Source organism: Gossypium raimondii, chromosome 6, assembly GCF_025698545.1.
Source record: "Gossypium raimondii isolate GPD5lz chromosome 6, ASM2569854v1, whole genome shotgun sequence".
NCBI classification, from domain to species: domain Eukaryota; kingdom Viridiplantae; phylum Streptophyta; class Magnoliopsida; order Malvales; family Malvaceae; genus Gossypium; species Gossypium raimondii.
The window spans coordinates 5,512,640-5,538,517 of NC_068570.1; the positions used below are offsets into that span (position 1 = coordinate 5,512,640).

Below are 25,878 nucleotides of genomic sequence, written 5' to 3' on the forward strand. Positions count from 1 at the left end.
ATATGATATTTAAAACTAATGTATATATATAAGATTATTATCATTTACATTCTAAATGAAATTTTAAACATAAAAAACACAAAATTATCACATTTTTTAATGATATTTAATGAATAAATTAAATTTGAAATAGTTTTTTAAAACCCATTTGTAAAATTAAAATATATATATATTTATAATGTATAGGATGATAACCCAGAATTATTTACTAAATTATTTGTTTTAATTATTAGTTAAATTAATAATATATTCACTATTTTAAATATTAATTTTCTCAATTGATAATTTTTATTTAAATTAAATATTGACGAACTTTTGTTTAAAGTATTCATAATTAAATGTTGCAGCCAATTTCTACTATTAGTCTATATATTATGTGTAAGTTGTGCACTTATTTTCTATATTTTAATTTGGTTAATTTTAGTATTTGTATTTTTAACTTTTGAAATTTTAATCTTGATCTAAATGGTAGTAATTAAATATCTTAAGCCTAATTGTACGTTTAGTCTCATACTATATGTGAGCTGTAGATTTAGTTTATATTCATCAATTCGATCATTTTAATCTCTATACTTTTTGAATTTTGAAATTTTACTCTTGATTCAAATGGTAACCATTAAATCTATTAACTAAAATAACATGAAACTGTAGACATTTTTATGTTGAAATGGCAATTTGGCTTGGCTTATGTTTAGCACATAAGATTTTAAAATTAAAATGATTGAACTAAAATTTTAAAATTCGAAACATATAAAAATTAAAAATAACTAAATTAAAATATAAACTTACATTTTGAATAGTGGAAGAATTTTAGCTTTTAGTACTTAGCAAAAATAATAATTTTCATACAAAGTGAAACGTATTTAGTAATATATACCAAATTGTTTCAACTGTGTGGACATGCCGGAGTGGTTATCGGGCATGACTAGAAATCATGTGGGCTCTGCCCGCGCAGGTTCGAATCCTGCTGTTCACGTTATCTCTTTTTTCATGCACTGATGGCTCTTCGTTCAATTTTTGGCCATCAAATGTCCTTCGTTTTAAGGTTATACTTGATAAGCAGTGATACTGATGATGACGGCGCGATCCAATTCTTTACTATGAGAATTTTGTTGTGAGTTGTGTCCCAATAGCTTGTCTATGACTATATAACCCAAGGAGTGGGATCTTAGATATTGACTTTTTCAAATCCATTTTTCATTCTCAACTCCAAACCAATTTTTTTATTTTTTTTTTATAATTATATATATCATCATCCATTTTACGATTTAAGTATAGTCATGTTTAAATCGAGATGATATTCAAGTAAAGTCTTCCTAACAATGTTCTAACATAATTTTTAATGATTGAAGCGAATGACAAAAGATTTAAATTCAAGTCTTCAATTGACATCAGTTTCAGATTTAATCTCTACACAACTCCTACATTTTATCTTTTACAATATAAATAATTTTAACACAATTTCTTTGAATCCTTAATTGCTAATGAATAACGAGAAAGTTGAATTTAATACATATATCCATGGAAAATAAGTTGTCAATCAAAGATTGAAAACTCATTTCATTATAGACCGTCGAATTGAGCAAATGATAATTAAAATGAACTCAACTATTAGACTAAAAAGACTTTAGGCATGAAAGGTATAAGAGACTTCTAAAACTTACGATTCACCTTGCATCTTCTTTCTTATTACATGGTTTTTTTACTTGAGTATTGTAAACTTTTTAATTATTTATTAGAATGTATTTCTTCAAATATTATTTCGACAATTATGGGTATCAAGTTTTCTATAAGTAGCGTCATCTTTCAAGTACAAAGAATGTTTATAGTACATATTCAAATGCCTTGACACTTATGAATGAATCAATGCATTTGCATTTAGTGATGACCAATGAGGAGTTAAACCCTAATAAATACAAGAAGACCTTTGGAAAGCCTAACCTAATAAATGCATTGAATGGACACCTCCTTTATTTCAAAATTCACCATTTGGAGTTATCTTAATCCTAATAAATGCATTAAATGGAACTCAACTGTAATGAATGTTGAGTTCTTCATTTTCGTTTTTATTATGCCCATAAAACCTCTCTCCCTTTTTGTCTCTTATCATCATTGAGTTCATTGAGTTTTTAAGCCAAAACCCTTTCCAAATCCTTTCTTTTTAATTTAAATTTGTTTTTTTAAACCCTAAGGATCTAGGGAATCATATTACTCTAGCAGTTCTAGATATAGTAGTTTTTAGGGTAAAGCACGTAATCTAACTTTCATAAGTTTTTATTTGGGCATCCAAAAATTAAATTTTCAATTTAGTCATTATCATTAAAAATTATTTTTTATTTTAGGCACTGTCGTTATAAATTGTTTTATTCGGTCACCCAACATTCATTTTAATCGCTCAAATTTAATAAGTTTTCATTTTGATCATGTATTTTATCTTTTAATTTCTTTTATTATTTTTAGAATTTCTTTTTGTTAAGTAAAATAAAAAAACGTTAATTTTATAAGAGAAAACTTGGTTTCTGTACATGGAAAAACTTATGTTTTAGGTAAAAAATCATTTTATTTTTTATTTTATTTTACTTTTGCCTTTGTTAGAATTAATTTTAGTTTTCCATAGGAAAGATCTAGGTGTTTTATAGGGAATTACTTGACTTTTGTAGAAAAAATCATTTTATCTTTTTCGTTTCATGGAAATTTTTTCCTTTTCAAAATTAATTTTAATTTTATTCCTAGTAGAAGGAAAATTTTGAGTTTTGCAGGAATTACCTAGGTTTTTTGGAAAACATTGGGTTTTACAAAAAAAAAAACATTTTATCTCTTTAATTTCTTCTCCCTTTTAAAGTTAATTTTAGTTTTTCAATCACTTGGAAAACCCTGATTTTATAGGAAATTGAGTTACAAGAAAAAATTAGTTTCATCTTTGTATCTGAATAACTCAATCCCATGTAAAAATGCTTTTTTATTCTTTTTTAAATAAAATTATTTTTTAAAATGAAATTAGTGACCAAAATGAAAACTTATTAAAGTTGGGTGCCTAAAATGAGTGTAAAATAGCATTGAATTAACAGCGGGTGACCAAAATGAAAATGTTTTTAACGGTAGCACCTAAAATGAAAATGACTTTTAACGACAATGCCTAAAATAAAAAATTTTATTTTTTTAGTGCCTAAAAGGAAAACTTATAATAATTGGGTGACCAATTTTATAATATGCCCTAATTTTTATTAACTTATTATTTAAGCTAATATTATTTGTTGTTAATATTTGATTTTATTATGTTGAATATAAAATATTGATTATTTTTGTTTGCATATAGAACAAAATCTTTGGATTCAACAAAAAAAAAATATCTTCTTTGATTCCAAATGAACAACATGCTGGACTAAAAAGCACATTTGGAGTTAGCGAGCTTTTTGAAGATAGCTAAAGTAATGTGGCTGTCATTGCTTACAACCATGATCAAAAGGTAAAAACAGGAGACTCTTAGCTTCCACTTTCTTTATAATGAAGTGACAATTACCCTGAAAGATGTAGCCTATTATTGTAATTGTGGGGCTCAATATGATCTTGACCCAGTAATGAGGTTAATTGGGCATTATTTAATCGACTAAGCTTTCATTTATAGACAACGTCATTGTTGAAAAAACATGCCATGTGTTCCAAGGCGTAGGAAGGTAATAAATTCAGACCAAAATCGGGCCGAGCCTAACAGGCCGGGCGGACTACCTGAACTTTGGACAAGTCTAACGGCCGTCTTTGATTCTATATATTTTTATAAATATTTTTATTATTACGAGGAGAAGCCCATGGACAGAATTAATGATTCACTAAAAACCCAAGATCTTTAACTCCAAATAAATCTTGACCGTGCATAAGTACCAATCACACCATTACACGATCAGCCACTTTGGCACTGTTCCGCTTTTGGTTTAAACGCTTTTGATCGTCTCTCATTGGATGTTGTCTTCTTTTATCTGCTCACTTTTCTTTCTGACTCAGTTCCGTCTCCCTTTTTCTCTCTCGCAATATTGTCTAACCAAGTTCCTTTGCTGTGGGAGTTCTCGAAACTCGAACCACATAATAAAAATGGCGATGTGGGTCTTTGGATACGGTTCTCTTATTTGGAAAGCTGGGTTTAACTATGATGATCGTCTTGTTGGTTTCATCAAGGACTATCGCCGTGTATTCTATCAAGGTCCTCTCTTTATGTATAATTTGTTTGCTTTTACTATACTTTTTTAATATAAATAGTTATAATTTTTATTGAATATTTGAAAGAAATGATAGTGAGTTTTTTGTCAAAACAGGGAGTACTGATCACAGAGGGACGCCTGAGTATCCTGGGAGAACTGTCACATTGGAGCCTGCTCCTGGGGAAGTCTGTGTAAGTTACTTTTTATTTCCAAATTATTCATCATTGTGCTTGTTTAGTTTATGGTGAATTGTCAACTATTATATGTATAATTGGTCACTCAATCATGAGAATAATAAATTATGGTCTTTACTAATGGAAAACATTTTTTAAATTTTTTTAAGCTTGTTAATAATGCATTTATTCAGAGAAATTCATTTCTATTTGAGGAGAGTGATGTGAGATGTTTGCCTCTAGAATTTCATTTGTCAAATACACTTGTTAATGCACTGCAAAGTTGTTTAGTAATGCAATGTTAACTAAAATGCATCATCAAAGTAGTTGCTTATTTATAGAAACTCATTTCTATTTGATAAGAGTGCTGTATGATATGTGGGATGCTCATCTCTAGAATTTCATTTATCAAATACACCTTTGAATGCACTGCAAATTTGTGTACTTCTTTCTTCTCTTATTTAAAGGATAAACAACATTTCTATTGTGCATTTCTGTGAGAACTATTAATTGATGTTTTTGGTATGCAAGTTCTTTTGCCTTGATTGTGGATTTCAACATATTTTGTTTAGTGGTCTATGTGAACTTATTGAATGAGCTAGTATTTGAACTAAATAGCTTTTTTCAATCTTGTGAGGTCCTAGTGGGGAGCTGCTTACAAGATATCCAAGGAGGAAGATAAAGAAGCTGCAATAACGGTATGCTCCTGAGAGTGACTTTCTTAAATTGTATTCATATGACATATAGCTTTCTCGAAATGTTTATCCATTAGTGTCATCCATCATTCTTTCCTTTTACTGCTTAAGCTCTGATTAAAGTACTGCTATCATGTTCATGGTGCTTCCTTAGTTGCTCCTTATAAAAATGGAAAAGGAAGTTATTAATTTTAGTTTCTTATCATTCACAAAGACATCTTTTTTACAATAGCACGTTGATACTGCGATTTTAGAGGATTAGTTGGGGACTTTGGGTTGCTGTTATACTGAATTGATTTGGAAGGGAAATGATCTCACCCCAAAATTACCAATGGTATTGCACTTTCTGAATAGGTTGGTAAATACAAAGTTTAGAGTTGGATGATTGAATATCAATAACAAGGTTAAATTTGAAGATAATTATAGCCTAATATATTTCCTTTTCTGAATGGCATTGACCCTAAATATCTCAGTAGATGTGTAAGTTTACACTGTGTATATACCTTCCTGCTTAATGTCACTCCTGTAGTGCAATTTTATTTTGTTAACATCCTAGGACTTATCTGGAAGTTGAAGAAAACTTTAGATCCAGAGATTTCTGAATAAGAAATGACCTGGTGAATTAGTAGGCAGATTAAAATGAAAAGAGAGGCAATTCTTGTGGTAACGGTGGCAAAATTCGAGCAGCCTAAACTTTGACAATGGCATTTTTCTACAATCCCGACTGATGGATCTTGTCACAGGACGATTCGTAAGCAAGTTGTCTGCCTTAGCAGGGCTCTTTCCTTGATTGAATGACTTATGATGAACAAGTAGAACTCATTGAAAGGAATTCCAGACCTTAGACTTGTTAAAAGATAGTCTTAAACCTCTGAAATATTGGAATAAATTCTGACTTAATTTTATTACTACCAATCTGCCTCTTTAATAGAGGTTATATAAGTTTACTTATTTGAATAAAAGACATATAAGCTAAGAAACTCTAAATAAAGAAAGACTCCAAATACCATATACTTTTAATTAAAGAAAATCTCTAATAAAAATAACAATTAACGTCTTCAATACCAAGATACTAATTGACGTCTAACAGACTCACAATAGAGAAATGCTATGTTGTTATTGGTACATATATAGTTAACCAAGTTTATCTAGCTACAAGCATCTTTCTCCTCCTATTAGCATTATTGTACTAAAAAAATTGTTTTGAAGAAAAAATCTCCTTTGGATTTTTCCATCTTTACTCTTCTTTTATTGAAATGGGCCATTTTTGCCTTCTTATATTGTTCTTAAATATTCTTACTCCTTGTTTGCCGATTGTTGTTATTTAGGGCTTGTTAGCTGTTACAAAGCATTCAAGTCTTTCTTTTCCATTCGTATAATTCAGCTTTTTGTTTGTGTTGGCTTGCCTGTGATTTACTTACCAGCCTAAAATGTTTTATTCATTTGTGATCATTACTTTCCTTTTTTTTTTTTTTTTTGTCTTTTTTGATTGTACGCAGTATTTAGAAGTGAGGGAGAAGCAGTATGACAAGAAAGCTTATGTTGATCTCTTCACCGTGAGTTTTGAATGTCGATACATTTGTTAAGAAACGCTAGTATAATGTAAGCTTTTTATGTTCATGTATTTCTATTGAACTTCGTCTCAGGATCCCTTAGCTACAACTCCAGCCATTTCTGGAGTAATGGTGTAAGTGTTTTCTGAATGGCATTCTTTTCTTACATTATTATCATTGAAGATAATGAAATTCTATATTTTGACACCAAAATCTTCAGGTACATAGCATCTCCTGACAAGAAGCTTAATCCGAACTACTTGGGGCCTGCTTCTATAGAAGACATCGCCAAGTATGTTATTTCAATCTATGCATTTTCTCTCCAACTATGATATAATCAATGTTTAAACCACCAAACCTACAAAAGGATGGGGTAAAAGCAAACAAATTAATCAAACATTTTCTCTCCAAGATCCCCATTTGGACAAAAAAAAAACCATTAACAGAATTTTCTGCAGAATTGTTGAATGCTATGGAACGAAATGCAAAATCTAAGCACTAGTGCCACGCTGCTTTCCAAATACCCTTTTGTTTCTACATGTCATTGATGAAAGCATTCTGTCCAAGTTTAAGGATAGTAGCTAAAAAGGGATTTACCTTCCAATAAGGCTAGCTTCAGTTCGATCCTCTTTTTCTTTGTTTTTGTTTTTGGAATTTTTTGAACCATCCATGATAATTCGATTCGGTTCATTTTTCAGTTTTTCTAAACAATTTCAGGTTTTGGGTATTTGGATTTTATTACGATAAAATAAGTTTGTTTTATGCCTTTTGGACATTACTTGCTAAAAATTCAAAGTCTTTTTCATAAATATATTTTTTAAAATTAGTTTTTATATAGTATTTCAGAATTACTTTCATTATTTTAAATATAAAATATTTATCTTTTGCATCATAAAAAAATCAAATTAATTATAAATTAAATATAAAATAAAATTCAGTTCAGCTCGGTTTGGTTTGGTTTGGTTCGGTTCGGTTCGAGTAATTGCAAGCTTTTAACTTATGAACCTAAACCGTCTAAATACCAATGTTCTGATTGATTTTCGATTTCTGGATTGTCTTTTTTAGCTCAGCCCCGCCTTCCAAGCCAGTTTTGGCCCAAAAACCTCATAATGCCTAGTATTCCCACATGCAGAATTTCATAGTGTTTCTACAGTCGTGGCCAATTTTGCTTATTGAATACAACAGTGGAGAGTGTGTTTAATCAAATGATCCTGTGTCTATCAGCTTTCTTCTGGTTACGTTCAATTGTGTCCAGCCTCCAGGTACTGCAAGTGCGGTATTTATTGAATGAATTCAACCCTCTAATTCTGGTGCTGAAATGAGGAGTTAGAGCCAACACTTTGTGGCCAATAGACTCATTGTTAGGTTTCTAATCAAGTTTTAAATAATTCAAAACTAGAATTGACATTTTTATGTTATCAGGTCCTAAAATCACTGCTTAAATTTGTGGCCAAATCTTCTTCCAAATAGAAGACTTCTCCCCCACAGATGTGCTACTGAAAAATCAAAGGCCCCATAATGAGTTTTCTGCAGTGGTTTATCATTGATAATCTGCTTCATCATCATACTGTGAATCATTTAGATATATAGCTGTCAATTCTAGCAGTAATACCCAGTTTTGATTCATTATTTCCTCCTATGTACAGGCAAATTGTTCGTGCGGAAGGCCCCTCGGGACCAAACAGAGAATATCTTTTCCAACTAGAAAAGGCTCTTCTTCAGATTGGTGAGCTTCTTTTCACTACCCTCTGAATTTGTTTTCTTCCACCTCAATCATATGTTCCACTCCTCTTTGCTTAATATGATTTCCAACCAATATTACACTTTGCCATTTCTTTCTTCCTGGTCAGGTTGTAAAGATAAACATTTAATGGATCTTGCAAACGAAGCAAGGCGCATTCTTTCAGAATCCGAGCATACTGCATCATGATGCAAATTTGTTGGAAAAGAAAAATGAGAGAATAAATCACAAACCTAGGAAAAAGCATGAATGGCATCAGCAGCACTTCATGGAAATTGCATGTTCCTCCATGTTTGCTCTGGACCGGGACACACACCGAAACGTAGTTTCTTATAGTGTGGGACACAGTCACCCCAATTCTACAAACAATAACTTCATCCCCACAAGCAAACAGTTTCTGAAAGTGGGTGTTTTCCATATTTTTTTCCTTCGTTTCTAATTCCGGTATTTTTCCCTATTAAACCTGATTGTTCTTCGATGACGAAAGCTATGTTAACGTTTGATTCATTGTTGTCCCACTATGATGATGGATTTGTTTATGAAAAAGTTAATTAAATATGTAAGCAAGTCTTGGTGTAGTCCACCATGATCAACGGCTTCTGGTTTATGCCTGGTTGAGTCATCCACAACAGCGGGAACTTGTCATTAAAAATAAGAAAAGAAAGAAGAGAAAAAAACTATCAGGTGCTTGCAACTGTTGAACAGCAAATTGATCGTCACCATTGTGAAATTTTCCAGGGTCACTAATTATACTAAATTTAGATTGTGATCCCTTGGTTCAATTTGTTGCCATTTTCCGCCACTTTACAGCAACTTGTGTATTCCTTTTATATACAATTTTTTTGCAATGAAATATCTGAAATAATGGAGCTTCCAACATTGTTTAATCTCTTTCCATTGCAGTGAAAGGAAAATCCATTATTATTTAAGTTGGAGCATAGTGAATCCTATATGACCTCATCAAAAATGCATGGCTGTTTGATCATATGTCTTTCAAGTGGTTCTGGAAAGGTGGCACTCACCAATTTTATTTATACATAAATAGTGTTTTTCATTATATTACAAATCACATGTCTACTAATTATTACATAAAGATGAATTGATAAAAGATTCATATTTAAGTATTTAGTGGGGCTTGATAATTCCTACCTTTTAATAATAATAATAATAATAATAATAATAATAATAAAGTAAACTACACCCAATGTCATTAAAATATTATATTGTTTACATTTTGATCTTTCAACTTAAAAAAGTTACAAAATGTCACTAAACTATTCAAAAGTTTTTATTTAAGTTGTTAAACTCACTGTTGTATGGGCTTCTCTGTTCACACAGCCTACACCAATCGAATGCTCTCCTTCCTCTTCTGCTCTACATTTTGGTTTTTTATGAAACAATTTTAAATGTCACAAGCCCGCGAACCAAAATCCAAACAACTCTCTTATCCAATCTCTGACGCTAACTGTCAGATCGACTTGGATCTAATGTCTGTTCTTCTACTTGCCAAGAGGTATTGATCCACAATATCGATCGTCAAATCATTACTTGGAGCTCACCAACCAGATTTAAAAAAAAATTAACAATCCAGTGACTTAATAATAAAAAATTTTAAATAGTTCAAATACTTAAATGTAAACTTTCAAATAATTTAGTCACCATTTTATAACTTTTTAAAGTTAAATGAATAACACATAAATTTACCAATAATTTATTTACTTAAAAAAATACACGGATAATAACATGATACCCTTTGTGAATTTTTCACCGGTTTGCTCTAAAATGCAGGTAATTTAAAAAGATGATACACTTTGTGTGGCGGTGGAGAAGAGCAATTATGATAAATACATGCTTTGTTTGCTTCACTCGTCACAATTTTTTAAATTACTATTTTAACTTTTAAATATTTTTATGTTTTTAGATATATATATATATATATACTAAATATATATTAATATTATATTAGATTATATCACAATGGGAAAAATTATATAAATAATATTATTTATAATTTTTTAAAATTAATAAATTCTCAATTAGTGTGACTTGATTTAGTCACACCAAACACAATAAAAATTTGATGTAAATATATAAAATTTTTCGTTTGCCAATAAATTATAGTACATATATTTAAAAACAATATCAAATTTAAAAATCATGAACTAAAAATATCACATAAGTTTGTTCGCAATATCATTCAACAATGAGGTGGAAGTTGATCTTATTCCATTATCATCAATACTTACAATTAATTGCATTAATCAATTGAATTTATTAATGTCCATACCTAACAAGGTGAAGCAGGTAGAAATAAATAGTTCACTTCTTTCAAAGCAAGACAGAGAGTCACTAGAGACGATGTCAAGAGATGAGGGAAATGAGATTAGAATTGGAAGAGAGAAGATTCAATGTAGAGAGAGAGAGAAGGCAATGGGTTTTTATACTCTTAATTGGGGTATTAAGGTGCAGCATGTTGAGCCTCCATTAGTGTGTCGGAGGTAAGCGATCAAGTGGTTTGTCATTACAAATTTAAATAGGGTGACAATTAGATATATTTTCAATGATTTCAAATGGACATGAGAAGTGTTAGGATCGACCCGATTAAGCAACAAGTACAAAAAAATAGCGGAATAAATTGAGAAATTGAACACACAAATTTAACGTGGATAAAAAACTACGGGCGAAGATAATTTTACTATAATGGCAAAAGAACGAAGAGTACAAAATATGGAGATAAAAACTAAAGCCCGAAAATAGAGAACCCTCAAAACGTAAACACAAAATTCTCTAAATGTGTTCTAATGGGTGTATTTTCTAATTAGTAAGTCAAATAAACTATGCTAATAAATGCTAAATATATTATACTAATAAATATTAAATCTTCTAGGAAGAAAATATATTTTATTTAACTTAACTCGCAAGTAATCTCTTAGAATTTGGGTCACACAACTCTAACAATAAGTAATATCAAAAATAACGATTAATGAATATTATCCATACTAAAGTTAAATGGATGAATAGTTTCAAAGGGATATCCTCGAAGAATAATAGAAGTAAAGTCCTACCAGTTTCGGATTAACAATTCCTTAACTCGTTGATTGAAGTGTAAAGGCAATTGCAGCAAAACTTTTATTGCCGACACCTACCCTTTTTCCAAGATTTTCATTTGTTGTTTTCTGTTCTTATCCGCAATGCAAATACCTTGGTCCCAGCAGTAAGCAAATTCAAAGAGATTGCCAAGTCCCAATGAAAAACAATCAACTTTTGATTGGAAACTCGAACTCCAGATTTCGTATGAACTAATAAATAGGTAAGTGTGAACAAAGAAGAACATCACACTTACCAAAACTTGTATCCCAGGTCAGAAATCTTTTTGGATGGCCAAAATTCCATCATAAGTTTTGGGGTTCAAAATATAATGTACAGTTTTAGAAGGATTAAACTACAATTTTACAATGTGACCCCCGCCATGCCCTTGCGCCGCCCATGTCTATCACTATGCCATCTCAAATATATAAGGTATATATATATACAAACAATCAAATTAGACAAAGAAAATCGTGCAAAAAGTTATGAGATCATATAAAGCTAAATTATCTACGTGTATGCAATACTAGTGTGAATATATATATACAGTAAAAGAACTTGCCAACTTTGCCTACTTGAGTACCAAAATAAGATCCCAATGGTGAATGTGGATCCAACTTGCAGATTCCAAAAGAAACAGAATCAAAAATGGTGATGTCTACTCACTTTGTTTAAAACTGGTAGCTACCATACAAATCATTATTTGTGAAAATAAATTATAAGCCCCACCATATATAATGAAATTTCACTTTAGCCCCCCAAAAAATAAAAATAAAAAAATTAATCCCTTAAAAATAATTAAATTATAAATTAATAAATGATAAAATTATGTTTTGACCTCTCAAAAGTTTATAATTAATTTTCGGCCCCTCTAAAAAGAAATTTTTAAATTCACCCTTGTATGTAGGCTAATTGGTCAAACTTATGACCATGTGTGTTTAAAAGAAGAGATTGCTTCAATCTAATGACAAGAAATGATGAGGTCATTTCTAATAAAATCATATACCAAATCAAGGGGAAAAAGATAAATATCCATAGTTTGATTTTTATTATGGTTTCGTGTTAATTCTTGGATCTAACATTCCTCTCCTAATCGTGTGATTAGGTGAAAACTGCCCTCAGTCACTTTGATAAACCTAATTTGGATGATGCATTTGGTCAAAGGATAAAAGGGGTGCTTATAAAATAGACAAGTCTCTTTTGCTATTCACTTAGGGTGAGCATTCGATCGGGTCGAGTTGAATTGAGTCAAAAAATTTTGAGCTAGTCGAGTTGACGGATCCTATTTTAGCAACCGAACTCAATTTGAAATTTTTTTGAATCAAGTAAAAAAATTTCGAGTTGAATTAACGAATCATATTATTTATACTCATTGTTGTGTTTACATGAATTGATTATTTAACTAGTAGACAAAGTATAAGATTATTTAACTATATAAATAAGTTGATGGGTAAACATTTATCAAACGACGTAGTTTTGCCTTTTAATTTAATTGTTTTGACTTTTAACTTTAGAAAAGATAAACATGTATCAAAACGACGTAATTTTGCCCCTTTTTATTCGAATTTTCGGATAACTCTAATTGTGAAATTCATATTTGAGTTAAATTGATCCAAATAACTCAAATTATTTAATTAAAAATTTAAATTTTCTATTAAATTTTTCGAATCGAATCAAATTTGACTTACCCACTTGCACTTGATGTCACTATTAATTTGACTATAACGTACGCATGCATGCAGTTGTTATTAGGTATTCTACCCAACACTTCGTATTGGAATAAAATTTCCATAATTTTATAGTAAATTGCATGTGGCGTTTCTTCAATTAACATCTAGGGTTTTATTTTTATAATCTAAGTTGGTGAAATATTTATTTAGATACGGTAACGTCTTAATCGAGGTTAAAACTATAGAATAAAAACTGGATAATGGAAAGGCCACCCTTATCATAAAAAGAAATTATATGTCACGTGTAAATTTTGCATCCACCTAATACGATTATAAATTTAATTTGAACTTTATTAAAGGTTTAAAGGGTTTCGAGTTATGAAAATTATTTATTAACTAATAATAGTTAATTGAGTCTTAACCCGACTGGTATGGATATTATTATCAATATAAAAAACGTGAGTTCGAATTCACTAAAGGGATAATAAGTAATTCTAGACAAGAGCGAATGTTCCATTGACGAAAAAAATTATATCAAGTAACTTTAAAATACCATGTGTTAGGATTCATGGGTTGATTATGTTTCTATCATTGACTTAAAATTTTCACAATAATAATGTCATTTTTTATAAAGAAAAAAACCTATAAAAATATGATTTTATTATTTTGACTGAAAATTTTATAAATTTAAAAATAAAATAAAATTATATTATCCTATCCCAATATTATTTTATGAAGTGATGGATATGTTTTAAATGTTGATATAAGTTGTCATTTGACATGATGGGTAGGCATGGAAAATAATGAAGGGGTTTATATATAATATGTGGCCATTAGTAAGGTAGGATTCCACCGCAAGATTCCACCAACTTTTTAATTTTTGTTGCTGTCGATCGTTGGAATCCAATCACTAAAACACCACCTTGAACAATTGATTTCGTTTGTTCTTATGACCTGTCGACTATTCATTTGGAAACTGGTTTCATATTCAATTGAACCCATTAAGTTAGCTTCTTTTAAAATAGAATTTGTTTTGAGTGTTAGACTGAATGATCTATCATCTAAAGTGTTCCTATATTGATTTAATATTTTCCCATCTGTAATTGGATAATTTTCTTTTTAAACTTTCCTCAAAATGAAGATATGATCTTCAATGAGTTTAATCACCTTTGTGGCTACTTTAGTAGAACTAAGTGATTATAATTTCTTGTGAGTCCACAAACAGAGAAAATTTCCAAATGAAATTTGGACTAATATTTTTTTAAGGTGAGACTCGAACCTAAACACTCAAAGTTTCTATTTTTAATCATTGTTGACATAACCAAGACCTTCATTGGCTATTTAAAATTCTTATTAATATCGTAAGTTTCAAGCAAAAGTTACAATTTGTGAGGATGAATTTACTGTTTTTATTGCTTATTAGTATAGATTACAAATTGTAGGGCAAACACAATAATTAAAATTTTCTGTCTAAATAACACAAATTCAAACCTCCTTTCTCTAACATTTACTACTTAAAAAGTGTATTACAAAAATGGTAGGGAAGCATGAATTTTGGCATTTGATTGGCATACTAATGATCATACTTTATTTTAAATTTTAAACAATGTCAAGCAATATTTTTTTTTAGGTTTTGTCATAAAATATAGGAATGGGACATTTAGTGGTGGAAAAATTTCAAGTAAACTATAAAAATAGTAATTTTTGTTTGTCTTAAATTACATTTTAGTTATTTATATTTGAATTGTTACGTTTTGGTCATTTACATTATCGTTTTATTACGAAGTTGTCACTCTACCATTAAGCTCCATTGCGGTCCTACGTGGTAGTCCAAATGGGTTTTAAATGCCAACTTAGATGTCCTACATGGCAGTCCAAATTAAATTTATTTAATTAAAAACTTATTTTCATCCCAGTAACTGGATATCCAAGTTGGCATTTAAAACTCATTTGATCTGCCATGTAGAACTGTCGTTAGGGAGGTAATGGAATTTAACAGTAGAGTGACCACTTTGTAACAAAACGATAACGTAAGTGACTAAAACGTAACATTTCAAACATAAATGACTAAAATGTAACCCAAAATTTTAACCAATACATTCTTAGTTAATTTTTAAACTCGAATTACATTACCAGCATTAGTGGATACAAATAACTTATATGCTGATTGACATCAAGTTTATAACTATTTTCCCTCCTCCAAAAAAGGAAAAACATAAAGGGCATGCAATTGGATTAAATGCAAAACTAGGGTGAAGGCACAAACAATGATTAGGAGATCGAGATTAGAAGTGCAAATTGTACAAACAGTACAAGACAAGATTCAATAAGCATAACCTCGCTTGAATTAGTTCTGATTCTCCTCCACCTTAATCCTATTACTAATCACATATCTCAGTTAAGGTCATATTTCACTCATCTCTAATGCTATCCTAAGCTCAAATTGATTCCCTATTTTCTCTAGTAGGCCATTTTCGAATTTAGGTTTTCAGCCACTGATCAAAAGAATCTGCATCATTGTTGATTCAGTCATGGAAACTTTGATCTTACTATTTAAACTATCAACTTCCACCAAATTCAAAATATACTCACATTCAAACAACTTTTTTTAGAATGTTCAAGTTTTAATTTTTATTTTATTTTTTATTTAGGAAAATCTAACAATATAAAGTAGAATAAGAAGTGAAAAATGGGATTTGTTCGATACATACGGTTGTATTTATTATTGATAAATAAATAGGATAATTTTAAAATAAAAATTAAATAAAATGTTCAAAAACTAATAAGTTATATTAGTTAACATGTTTGCAAGCATTTTGTATAAGACAATTTGTATATAAATGTCTATTAAAAGTTCAAAAATAATTTATAATGAAACTTTAGTAATAAAAACACTTAAATTAAGTCGATTGAGCCTTAGCTCAATTGGTATGGAAATGCAGGAGTGCGTAGGTTCGAGTGTGTTAAAGCGCATTCAGGGGCGAAACCAAAAAAATATTTTAAAAGGTCAAAGTGGAAAATCACCTTTATTAATTTAAAATTTTAAAAATTTTAAAAGGTCTAAATGAAAAAAAAGTTATTTTGGGGTTGGGAGTCAAGGCCCTGAGCACATAACCATCCTATTTATGGGTTGGGAAGGAGCTATGAATAGTACTAGGCATCGTGTCAAAAAGAGCAGATATGATCAGAAAATTTTGGTATCTTGAAGGATTGACTCAGATTTAAGGTTATTGCAAATTAAATTTAATATATTGTCTGGTATTCATAATAATAAATGAATATATTAGAAGTAAATATTGTTATCTTATATTTCATACATTGAGCATATTATCAATAATATTATAAATTTGATATTTATTTTGATTCTGAAATTAAATGTGTGCATAACTATTTATAAAATAGTTTAGGTATTTTTAATTTCATTACTATTAAACAATATCTGTGATAAATAATTTTAATTACATTATTATGTAAAATTTTAAATTGAAAGTAATAATTGAATTTAGTGGACACATTCATTCTTATTTCCTTCAATTTCATATTTACATTGCATGTACATTTTCTGTTTTTATTTTATTTTATATGTTAATATTTAAAATTTTGCTAATACATGTTGATATTTGGAGATAAATAAATAATAAAATCAAATAATTACAATTTTCAATGTTGCCATATTGAATGAACCTCAACATTTAACATGTTGACAAAAGAGTGTTACTGTATAAATTTATCAAATTAAATTATTTGTAAAGAAATTAAAAATGTTGGTCATTAACCATGGGATTATGTTATTATAGATGATGTGTCAATCGAATAGAGTGGCCATTTGTCATAGTTTTAAGCCACCATATGATTAATTTGCTATGGATGAAAATGTAGTGGGGCAAGACAAATTATTATCAAATCTATTATCGTTCTACACTTTTCATGCTTTTTCTTATCACTCAATGCACCCTACTTCAATTTTAAATAATATTTTCAACCAAATAATTATTCAAAAATAAATATAAAACATATGAGCTTTTTTATTATACATTTTCACACTTATGTCCATCGTCTCATGTCTAACTTCCTTAATATTAGTCATAATATTTGAATCTAATAGGTGTAAGGTTGTATATATTGATAGTAATATTTTTGTAGTGTACTTAAATGATTTAATAGTTTGCAAGTGTAATTTTGGAAGAGAAGAATGATAAACACTAAACATAAAATCAGGTCTATTAGCCGTAAGATAGCAATGAACCAATAATAGACCTATATAGATTAGTGACAACAACTTACTAGTTACGTCCTTTATACTTATCAAGCTTTGTTGAAATGCCTGTTGGAGTAGATTGAGGCTTCATGTCCTTCATTTTGAATTTCTTGAGTATTTCCTTTGTATACTTTGTACAATTGATGGAGATGTCATCATTTGTTTGCTTTATTTAAAGTCCCACACTACACCAAAACAGGTCTTTAGCGGCGTTTTTTTAGGCCTTTAGCGGCGCTTTTTAACGCCACTAAAGGTATTTGCGGCGCTTCCACAAGCGTCGCAAAAAAGGCCGCTAACGAAAACGTCGCAAACTTTTGCAGCGTTTACAAACAAAAACGCCGCTAAAGACCATGTTCTTTAGCGGTGCTTAAAAACGCTAAAGACCATGTTCTTTAGCGGTAGAGAAAAACGCTAAAGAACATGGTCTTTAGCGGCGTTTTTAAGCTACCGCTAAAGAACATGGTCTTTAGAACGGCGTTTTTCTAGCGCTCTAAAGAACATGGTCTTTAGCGGCGTTTTTTTCTAAGCGCCGCTAAAGAACATGGTCTTTAGCGGCGTTTCTTTCTAAGCGCCACTAAAGAACATGGTCTTTAGCGGCATTTTTTTCTAAGCGCCGCTAAAGAACATTATCTTTAGCAGCATTTTTTTCTAAGCGCCACTAAAGAAAACGCCACTATTTTTGGGATTTTTTTTATATTAAATTTTTTATTTTTTCAGCCCTCCTGTAGCAACAAATCAAAAGCAACCAGATCTAAATCAGCCAAAAGCAATAAATTTATATAATATTTCAAATTAAACGAATAAAATAATATTAATATCAATAAATAAAAGTGAATTCATATTATTTTTGCAAAAATGTTCAATGTTTTAAAATGATATAAATATTTATGCAATACACTATGACGGCGGAAGTTGCGACTGAAACATCTTCATCATAGTCTAAAGCTGCTGTTAGAGTTCGTCGTACTTTTTGCTCTGCTCTGCTTCTCTCGCTGCAGCCGCTGCTTCCCTCGCTGCCGCCTCTACTTTAAGTTGTAGCTGGAGTTCTTCATATTTCCTTTGAACTTCAACTGTGGTCGCTTGCATCTGAGCCATCTAGTCTTTTAACCTCTGAACTTCAGCTTGAGCCTGACTCCCCGAAGCCATGTATTGCTGCGAGCTGAATCCAAAATATTGGGTTGGGCTAATAAAAGATCCTTGAAATCGAACCCGACCATACCTTTTAGGACCTAAAACTTCAGTCATAATCCGGTTATCAATGTCTTCAAGATGAACAAAACTATCACTAGAAGCAATCGCTTCGTACTCCGCCTTTTTATCCTTTAGTTTTTCCTAATAAATAAATCACATAGTTAGGAACGCAATATATATTAAAAAACATATGCAACATAACAATAGTCGCATTACAAGCAATGAATTAAACCATTAGAAAATAAACACTATAAATAACTAAAACAAGTCAAATCGTATTAAATAAACGTACCATTATTTCACCAGCTTCAGGAGTCATGGGAGATCCATCTTTCTTCCTATGTGTAATTTCAAAAAGTTGAAGGCGTCCAACTTTTTGACCGGACGACAGTTCCTACAATATAGTAGTAAAAATATTATTTAATGGAAAGTTATACATATTTGAAAATATTAAAAAATTAAAAATACCTCCGCCTCAGCTACACATGCAAAACTTCTCAACCCGGCTGTGTGAGTGAATTTTTGTTTCTGCCTGCTGCTTTTTCCAACTTGTTCACGATCATACGTTATGAAATTTTTAGTACGTAAATAGTAAATACTATAAACCAAAATAATTACAATAGTTTGGAAGTACGGCATACCTTGCCTTTCTTCGAATGCCAAAATCTAACCGCATCTTCCCATTGGTACCTCAACATACCCGGCGGGACATTTTGCAATTTATCATCGAGGGTTGTTTTTGTCTTATAATAATTTTTCTTCAAAGTATTTTTATTTTCTCTCCATCTTTTTCCCAATACCTTCTTTACATAAGCATCCGAGACCTCTAAAGCAAACCTCGCCTACAAAAAACACAAGTTAATAAAGTAAATATAAATGAAACTATTTCCCAAGCATTACAGATGACATTAAGTAGCGCGTTCCCTTAATATTATCAAGGGCTTGGTTTTTGTTGCTATCGGGCATTTGATGCCATGACTCGTAGTTGATAAGCAACATATTCGCATTTCGTGCTAAAATGCCCATGTATCCTGCTAAAAGTCGAGCTTCTGATCCAACAGGCTGACCAAAACTGTTTCGTCCAACTTTGACACGCTCGACTAGATCTAACTCGTATAACTCTCTAAGTAGCGTACGTCATCGACCTCTGCGCGTCCCACCATTTTCAGCTACAAATGGTATATTATAATATAAGAATTTGAAAAATAAATCAATTATAAGTCAACACGCATGTAAATTAAATGTAAAATTACTCTGAACTTCTGTAGGATCCTCAGGTGTAATCGGAACATTCGAAGATCCAATTGTTGTCTGTTGTTCAGTACTATTTGTTTCTGTCGAGTTTGGATCATTTTGAACAATGCTTCCCCTTAGAATTTTTTTCTAGGCATTTTATCTGCAATACACATAAAATAGTTGAAAACTTAATAACTAATTACAACAACAACAACAGCACATATAAAATAGTTGAAATATATAATAAGACCAAGATTTAAATTATGATATTACATATAATTAAACAATCGTAAAATCTTACTACATCATTATTCGTAAATATCTTCATCCGTATCCTGACGAACCCATTGAAATTGTGCACTAGTACTAGGGATATTATCGTTTAAGTTTTGTTCTGGAAAGGGCAAAGTTTCTGATCTGTTGTCGATGTTATCTCTACTTCCACTGCCCATGTCAAACAAGTCTTTAGGGACGTTACGGAGTACAACGTACCAACCCTCATCAGTTGGATCTTTTGAGTAAAAAACTTATTTGACTTGAGATGAGAATACATACGGCTCATCTATCAGTTGTTGTCCTATGTGAATCAATCGGTCAAAGTTCACCATTGTAAAACCAAATTGATCTTGCTTAATTCCACGAGATGTATTAACATCGGCCCAATCACCTCGAAATAAGACGACTTTCTATTTGCCGTAGTAATCCAACTCAATTATGTCAGTAAGATGTCCGAAATATTCCACATTTCCCTCGACAGGATTATTGTCCCTAGCACTAGCATAACTTGTAATTGCAGAATTAACAACTATTCCACAATTTTGCGTTCTCCTCAACCTCTACCGATATTTTGTATGAAATCTGAATCCGTTGATGAGGAACGCACTATATCTTTTAACCACTCGATTTAGACCTTGGGAGAGCCATTTAACTTCGTCGTTTACGTTCTTCCCACTCCAAACCTATTGAATGGAAAGTAAACTGAGTAATTAAAAATGTTATGAGAAAACATTATTATTTGTAAGCGGAAGCTCCAACTGCATACCGTTTGGCTTAACCATTCATAAAAAGATTCTGTAAACAACTTATTGATATCTCGATGTTGTGTTCTTCGGGAGCGCGAATGAGATCTCAATATTTGTTTGTACTCACTATGTTAAAAAAATGTTCACTTTGTTAGAAGATAAACAATTTTTAGTTTGATAAATATTTATCAAATTTGTAGAACTTACTTCCGTAAAGGTTCCATTGATTCGTGGTGAAACAGAACATATCGATGTGCTTGTACCCACGATAAATTATCTAATTCTGCAATTTCAACTTTGCCGATTGGTTCTCCAAAACTTTGGAACAAATAAGTATCGGCTAAGTTATGGTCCGTGAGTCCAGCATTCCTATTTGGTCTGTTCAACATTGTTTCAACATCTTCCAAATATCTTGAGCAGAAGGTCATACATTCCTCTGCCAAGTAGCCTTCAGCAATCGATCCTTCTGGATATCGCTTGTTGCGGCAGTAAGACTTTAATTTGGATAGGAACCTAAACACGTTATACAACATTATCAAAAGTTGTAACTAAAGGGCATAGAGGTGAATGAAGGAAAATTTTAAAAATTTTAATTAACACCTTTCTATGGGATACATCCATCGATAGAAAACGGGTCCGCCAAGAATTGCTTCGTGCGGGAGATGGATTATTAAGTGAACCATAATGATGAAAAAGGAAGGTGGAAAGATTTTCTCCATGTTGCATAAAGTCAAAGCGGCTCGATCCTGTACCTTCTGAAGTTCTTGAACATCCAAAACTTTGCCACAAATGGCTTTCATTATATTGGATAGTTCAATTATACAAGACGTCACCTTCTTGGACATACAACATCATAGAGCGACTGGCAGTAAATCTTGCATCAAGATGTGATAGTCATGTGATTTTAGCGAATATAATCTTCGATCTTTAACACTAACACATCGAGATATGTTTGATGCATACGCATCTAGAACCTTTATATCCTTCAACACCATGCAAAACAGTTCTTTCTCCGTCTTGGACATTGAGAAAATAGAAGGCGACAACCGATATTTCCCATTCGGAAGTGGATTCGGATGAAGATCAGGTCGAATTCCCATCTGAACTAAATCAAGTCGACTCTGAAGATTGTCTTTTGATTTTCCGTCTACATTCAAAATTGTACCGACAATGTTCTCGCAGACATTTTTCTCAATATGCATAACATCAAGAATGTGTCGTAATAGATGGTGCTACCAATAAGGCAACTCAAAAAAAATACTTCTTTTTTTCCACAAGTCCGCCTCGTACGGATTATCCTCTTCATCGGAGTCATCATCAGCTTCATCATTTGATCTTTTATTTCTTTACGTGTTTGCCGGTTGGTTCATCTTCCCATTACTAAAATTCATATCTTCCAACATTAACAAGATTTCACATCCACTTGTCTGCGAGGGAGCTTCTCTGAACTCTTCAGTACCGTCAAATGCCGAACTATGAAATCTAAATCTATGATTTTTTGGTAACCACCGACGGTGCCCCATGTAAGAGAACTTCTTCCCATTATATAACCATTGCGAACATGTTTGTGCAATTAGTCGATTAACTCATTCAACACGGCTCTTTTTCTTTTTACCCAATTAGTCGATCTAACTATATTAATTCAATACATTGCTCAAGAAAAGACTGCTGAGAAATAAACGGGTATAAAAACATTGCTCAATACAACCGGATGATTTCTTAGCAAAATAGAATAATCTTACCGATTTTTCCGACGGCAGAGGAGTGCGACGGTAGAGCCCTACGACAGTCCACAAGTGCGACGGTAGATGAGCGCCGGCAGAAGAGACGGTCGACGACAATGCAACAGATTTGGGAAAGGTTCGGGTCGTCGACGGCAGCAGGCTAGGGTTCTTGATTTGGGGGAATTTTGGGGAAAATAGGGAGGGGAATGAGATTTGAATCAAGGTTTTCGAGTATGAGGAAATTTGGAAGCAGAAATAAATTTGCAAGTTACAAAAACGACGGCGTCTTAATTACAAGAGATTGAAGATTTGCGGCGATTTAGAATAGCGCCAGTAATGGCCTGAAAAAACGGTGCCGTTCTGTATAAACCAGAGGCCAATAATTTGCAGCTACGCCGTTTTGGCTACAACATTAACAATTTGTGCGGCATTTGTAACAGAAACGCCGCTAATGTCTCGTTTTTTGCGGCGTTTTTAATGAAAACGCCACTATCAAATCAAATTTTCTTAAAAACGGCGCCGTTTTGATATTCCTTAGTTTTGTTAAGTAATATTTATAATATATAGTACTAATAATTATAAATTTTAGTGTTTTCACTAATATTTTTAAATTTTAGTGTTTTTATTTATTTTTTAATTTTTTATTTTAATTTAATTCCATTTGTTAATTTGGTACTCTCCTAAAAACTAAAATGTTATATATTAATTTTTTAACTTATTTATTAGTTTCATTTAAGTAATATTTATAATAAATTAGATAAAATTAACAGTTTTAGTGTTTTAATTTCATTTTATATTTCTATTTTAATCTTATTTATTAATTAATTAGATTAAATTTTTTATTATTTGTATTTAAGGTAAATAAAAATTAATTGCGAGGGATTAAAAAATGACGGCGTATTAATTACAACAGATTCAAACTTTGCGGCGTTTTCAGCCTAGCGCCACGAATGCCCTGATAAAACGGTACGTTTTGTTTAAACCAAAGGCCAAAATTTGCGGCATTTTTATCAATGCGCTGCTAATGCGCACCCACCTTTAGTGGCGTTTTCATCTAGTGCCGCTAAAGCCATTAAAATCGCACAAAGCTACGCCGTTTTGTAAAAAATTTAAGAATTTTTTCCGGCGTTTGGAATAAAAACGCCGCCAATGACTCGTTTATTGCGGCGTTTTTAGTGAAAACGCCACTATTACATCAAATTTTCTACTGAAACAGCTCCGTTTTTCTATTCCATGGTTTTGTTAAGTAATACTTATAATATAGTACTAAAAATTATAATTTTTAGTGTTTTAACTAAAATTTATAAATTTTACATAAAATTATGAATTTTAGCGTTTTATTTCATTTTTATTTTTTTATTTTAATTTAATTCCTTTTGTTAATTTGGTCCTCTCCTAAACCCTAAATTCCTAAGTCTTAACCACTAACATCTAACCCCTAAACCCCTAAATCTTAAATCTCACCAACCCTTAATTAAGAATAATCCATAATCTATAATCCCTAAATCCATATATATATAGTACTCCTAAACATTAAAAAGCATTAATTAATTGTATAAAATTTAAAATCTCAGTTAAACCTTAATCTTATTAAACACGCCTAAATTAACCATTGAAGGGATATAAATATTTAAGTACTCTATCTATTATATATATCTCTCTCAAGGCATAATTAATTAAACCCTAAATTATACATATTTTACAATTACATAATAACATATTTAAAATATAAATAAAAAATTAATCTAAACCAAAAGCAGTAACTTGACCCACAAACCCTAAACACAAAATCCCTAAGTCTTAACCACTAACATCTAACCCCTAACCCCTAAACCTTAAATCCCGGCCAACCCTTAATTAAGCAAAACCCCTAATCTATAATCCATACATAAATCCATATATATATAGTACTCCCTAAACCTTAAAATTATATGAACTCCTAAACCGGCCTTAATTCTTAAATTTCTCATATATCATAAAGTAATTAAAAATTGTAAACAATTTTATTATTATCTTTTACAACTACATAATAACATATTTAAAATATAAATAAAAATTAATAATCTAAACCCAAAACTACCCTAACCCGACCCCTGAATTCGTAAACCCGACCCCAAATCCCTAACTCATATATAACCCCTAACTCATATACCCTAAACTGAAAACCCTAAACTATAGTGATAATTAATTCAACATTTTAAAATTAAGAAATCTCTTTTACGATTATATAATAAATTTTTTAAATATAAATTAAAAAAACACTTACTAATCATGTACCTAAATAATTTTAAAATTATTTTAAATAATAGTCTTTTCATTTTTCCAAGTGTTTTATTTCAAATTATTTGTACGTGTTATTTTTTTGGAAGAATTTAAATAATCAATTAGAAATAAGTTCAATTTTAAATAATTATTATAAATAATAACCCAATTAAGGTAAAAGGCCATCGAAGGCCACTAAACGACGTATTTTATTTTTTGCGGCGTTTTTTAAAGACCATTAGCGGCGCTATACCAAAAACGCCACTAGGGCCACCTAAGGCCACTAAACGACGCCGTTGTATTTTATTTTTTGCGGCGTTTATCCTGAAAACGCTGCTAAAAACACAGACCATTAGCGGCGCCAGACCAAAAACGCCACTAACGCCACCGTAGCCACTAAACGACGCCGTTGTATTTTATTTTTTGCGGCGTTCTTCCTAAAAATACTGCTAAAAACACAGACCATTAGCGGCGCTAGACCAAAAACGCCACTAAGGCCACCGAAGGCCACTAAACGACGCCGTTGTATTTTATTTTTTGCGGCGTTTTTTCTGAAAACGCCGCTAAAAACACAGACCATTAGCGGCGCAAGACAAAAAACGCCACTAAGGCCACCGAAGGCCACTAAACGACGTCGTTGTATTTTGCTAAAAACACAGAGCACTAGTGGCGCTAGACCAAAAACGCCACTAAGGCCACCGAAGGCCACTAAACGACGCCGTTGTATTTTATTTTTTGCGGCGTTTTTTTTTAAAATGCCGCTAAAAACACAGACCATTAGCGGTGCTAGACAAAAAACGCCACTAAGGCCACCGAAGGCCACTAAATGACGCCGTTGTATTTTGCTAAAAACAGAGACCATTAGCGGCGTTAGACAAAAAACGCCACTAAGGCCACCGAAGGCCACTAAACGATGCCGTTGTATTTTGCTAAAAACACAGACCATTAGCGGCGCTAGACCAAAAACGCCACTAAGGCCACCGAAGGCCACTAAACGACGCCGTTGTATTTTATTTTTTGCGGTATTTTTCCTGGAAACGCCGCTAATGCTTATTTTTGGCGGCGTTTTTTAA

General features: G+C 31.4%; 1 protein-coding gene, 1 long non-coding RNA gene and 1 other non-coding gene across 4 annotated transcripts; 2 read left to right on the forward strand and 1 right to left on the reverse strand.

Moving 5' to 3' along the window:
- Nucleotides 1-894: 894 nt before the first annotated feature.
- Nucleotides 895-976, forward strand: TRNAS-AGA (transfer RNA serine (anticodon AGA)). The gene has a single exon. It is a non-coding gene; the product is annotated as a tRNA-Ser (tRNA).
- Nucleotides 977-3,917: 2,941 nt separating this feature from the next.
- Nucleotides 3,918-8,922, forward strand: LOC105773070 (gamma-glutamylcyclotransferase 2-3). 2 transcript variants are annotated; one of them, XM_012594695.2, is made up of 8 exons: nucleotides 3,926-4,195; nucleotides 4,308-4,384; nucleotides 5,011-5,064; nucleotides 6,561-6,617; nucleotides 6,708-6,748; nucleotides 6,835-6,906; nucleotides 8,261-8,340; nucleotides 8,465-8,922. In XM_012594695.2, the coding sequence occupies exons 1-8, from the start codon at nucleotides 3,958-3,960 to the stop codon at nucleotides 8,542-8,544; spliced, it is 699 nt and encodes a 232-aa protein (XP_012450149.1). In that variant the 5' UTR covers nucleotides 3,926-3,957; the 3' UTR covers nucleotides 8,545-8,922. The 2 variants fall into 2 exon arrangements, with proteins under 2 accessions (XP_012450151.1, XP_012450149.1); XM_012594697.2 differs by lacking the exons at nucleotides 8,261-8,340; nucleotides 8,465-8,922 and adding an exon at nucleotides 7,680-8,254 and having other exon boundaries at nucleotides 3,918-4,195.
- A 9,930-nt stretch (nucleotides 8,923-18,852) lies between these two features.
- LOC128041861 (uncharacterized) lies at nucleotides 18,853-19,122 on the reverse strand. Its single transcript, XR_008196792.1, has 2 exons — nucleotides 19,030-19,122; nucleotides 18,853-18,955 (listed from the first exon to the last, which is right to left on the reverse strand). It is a non-coding gene; the product is annotated as an uncharacterized LOC128041861 (long non-coding RNA).
- Between the last annotated feature and the right edge of the window lie 6,756 nt (nucleotides 19,123-25,878).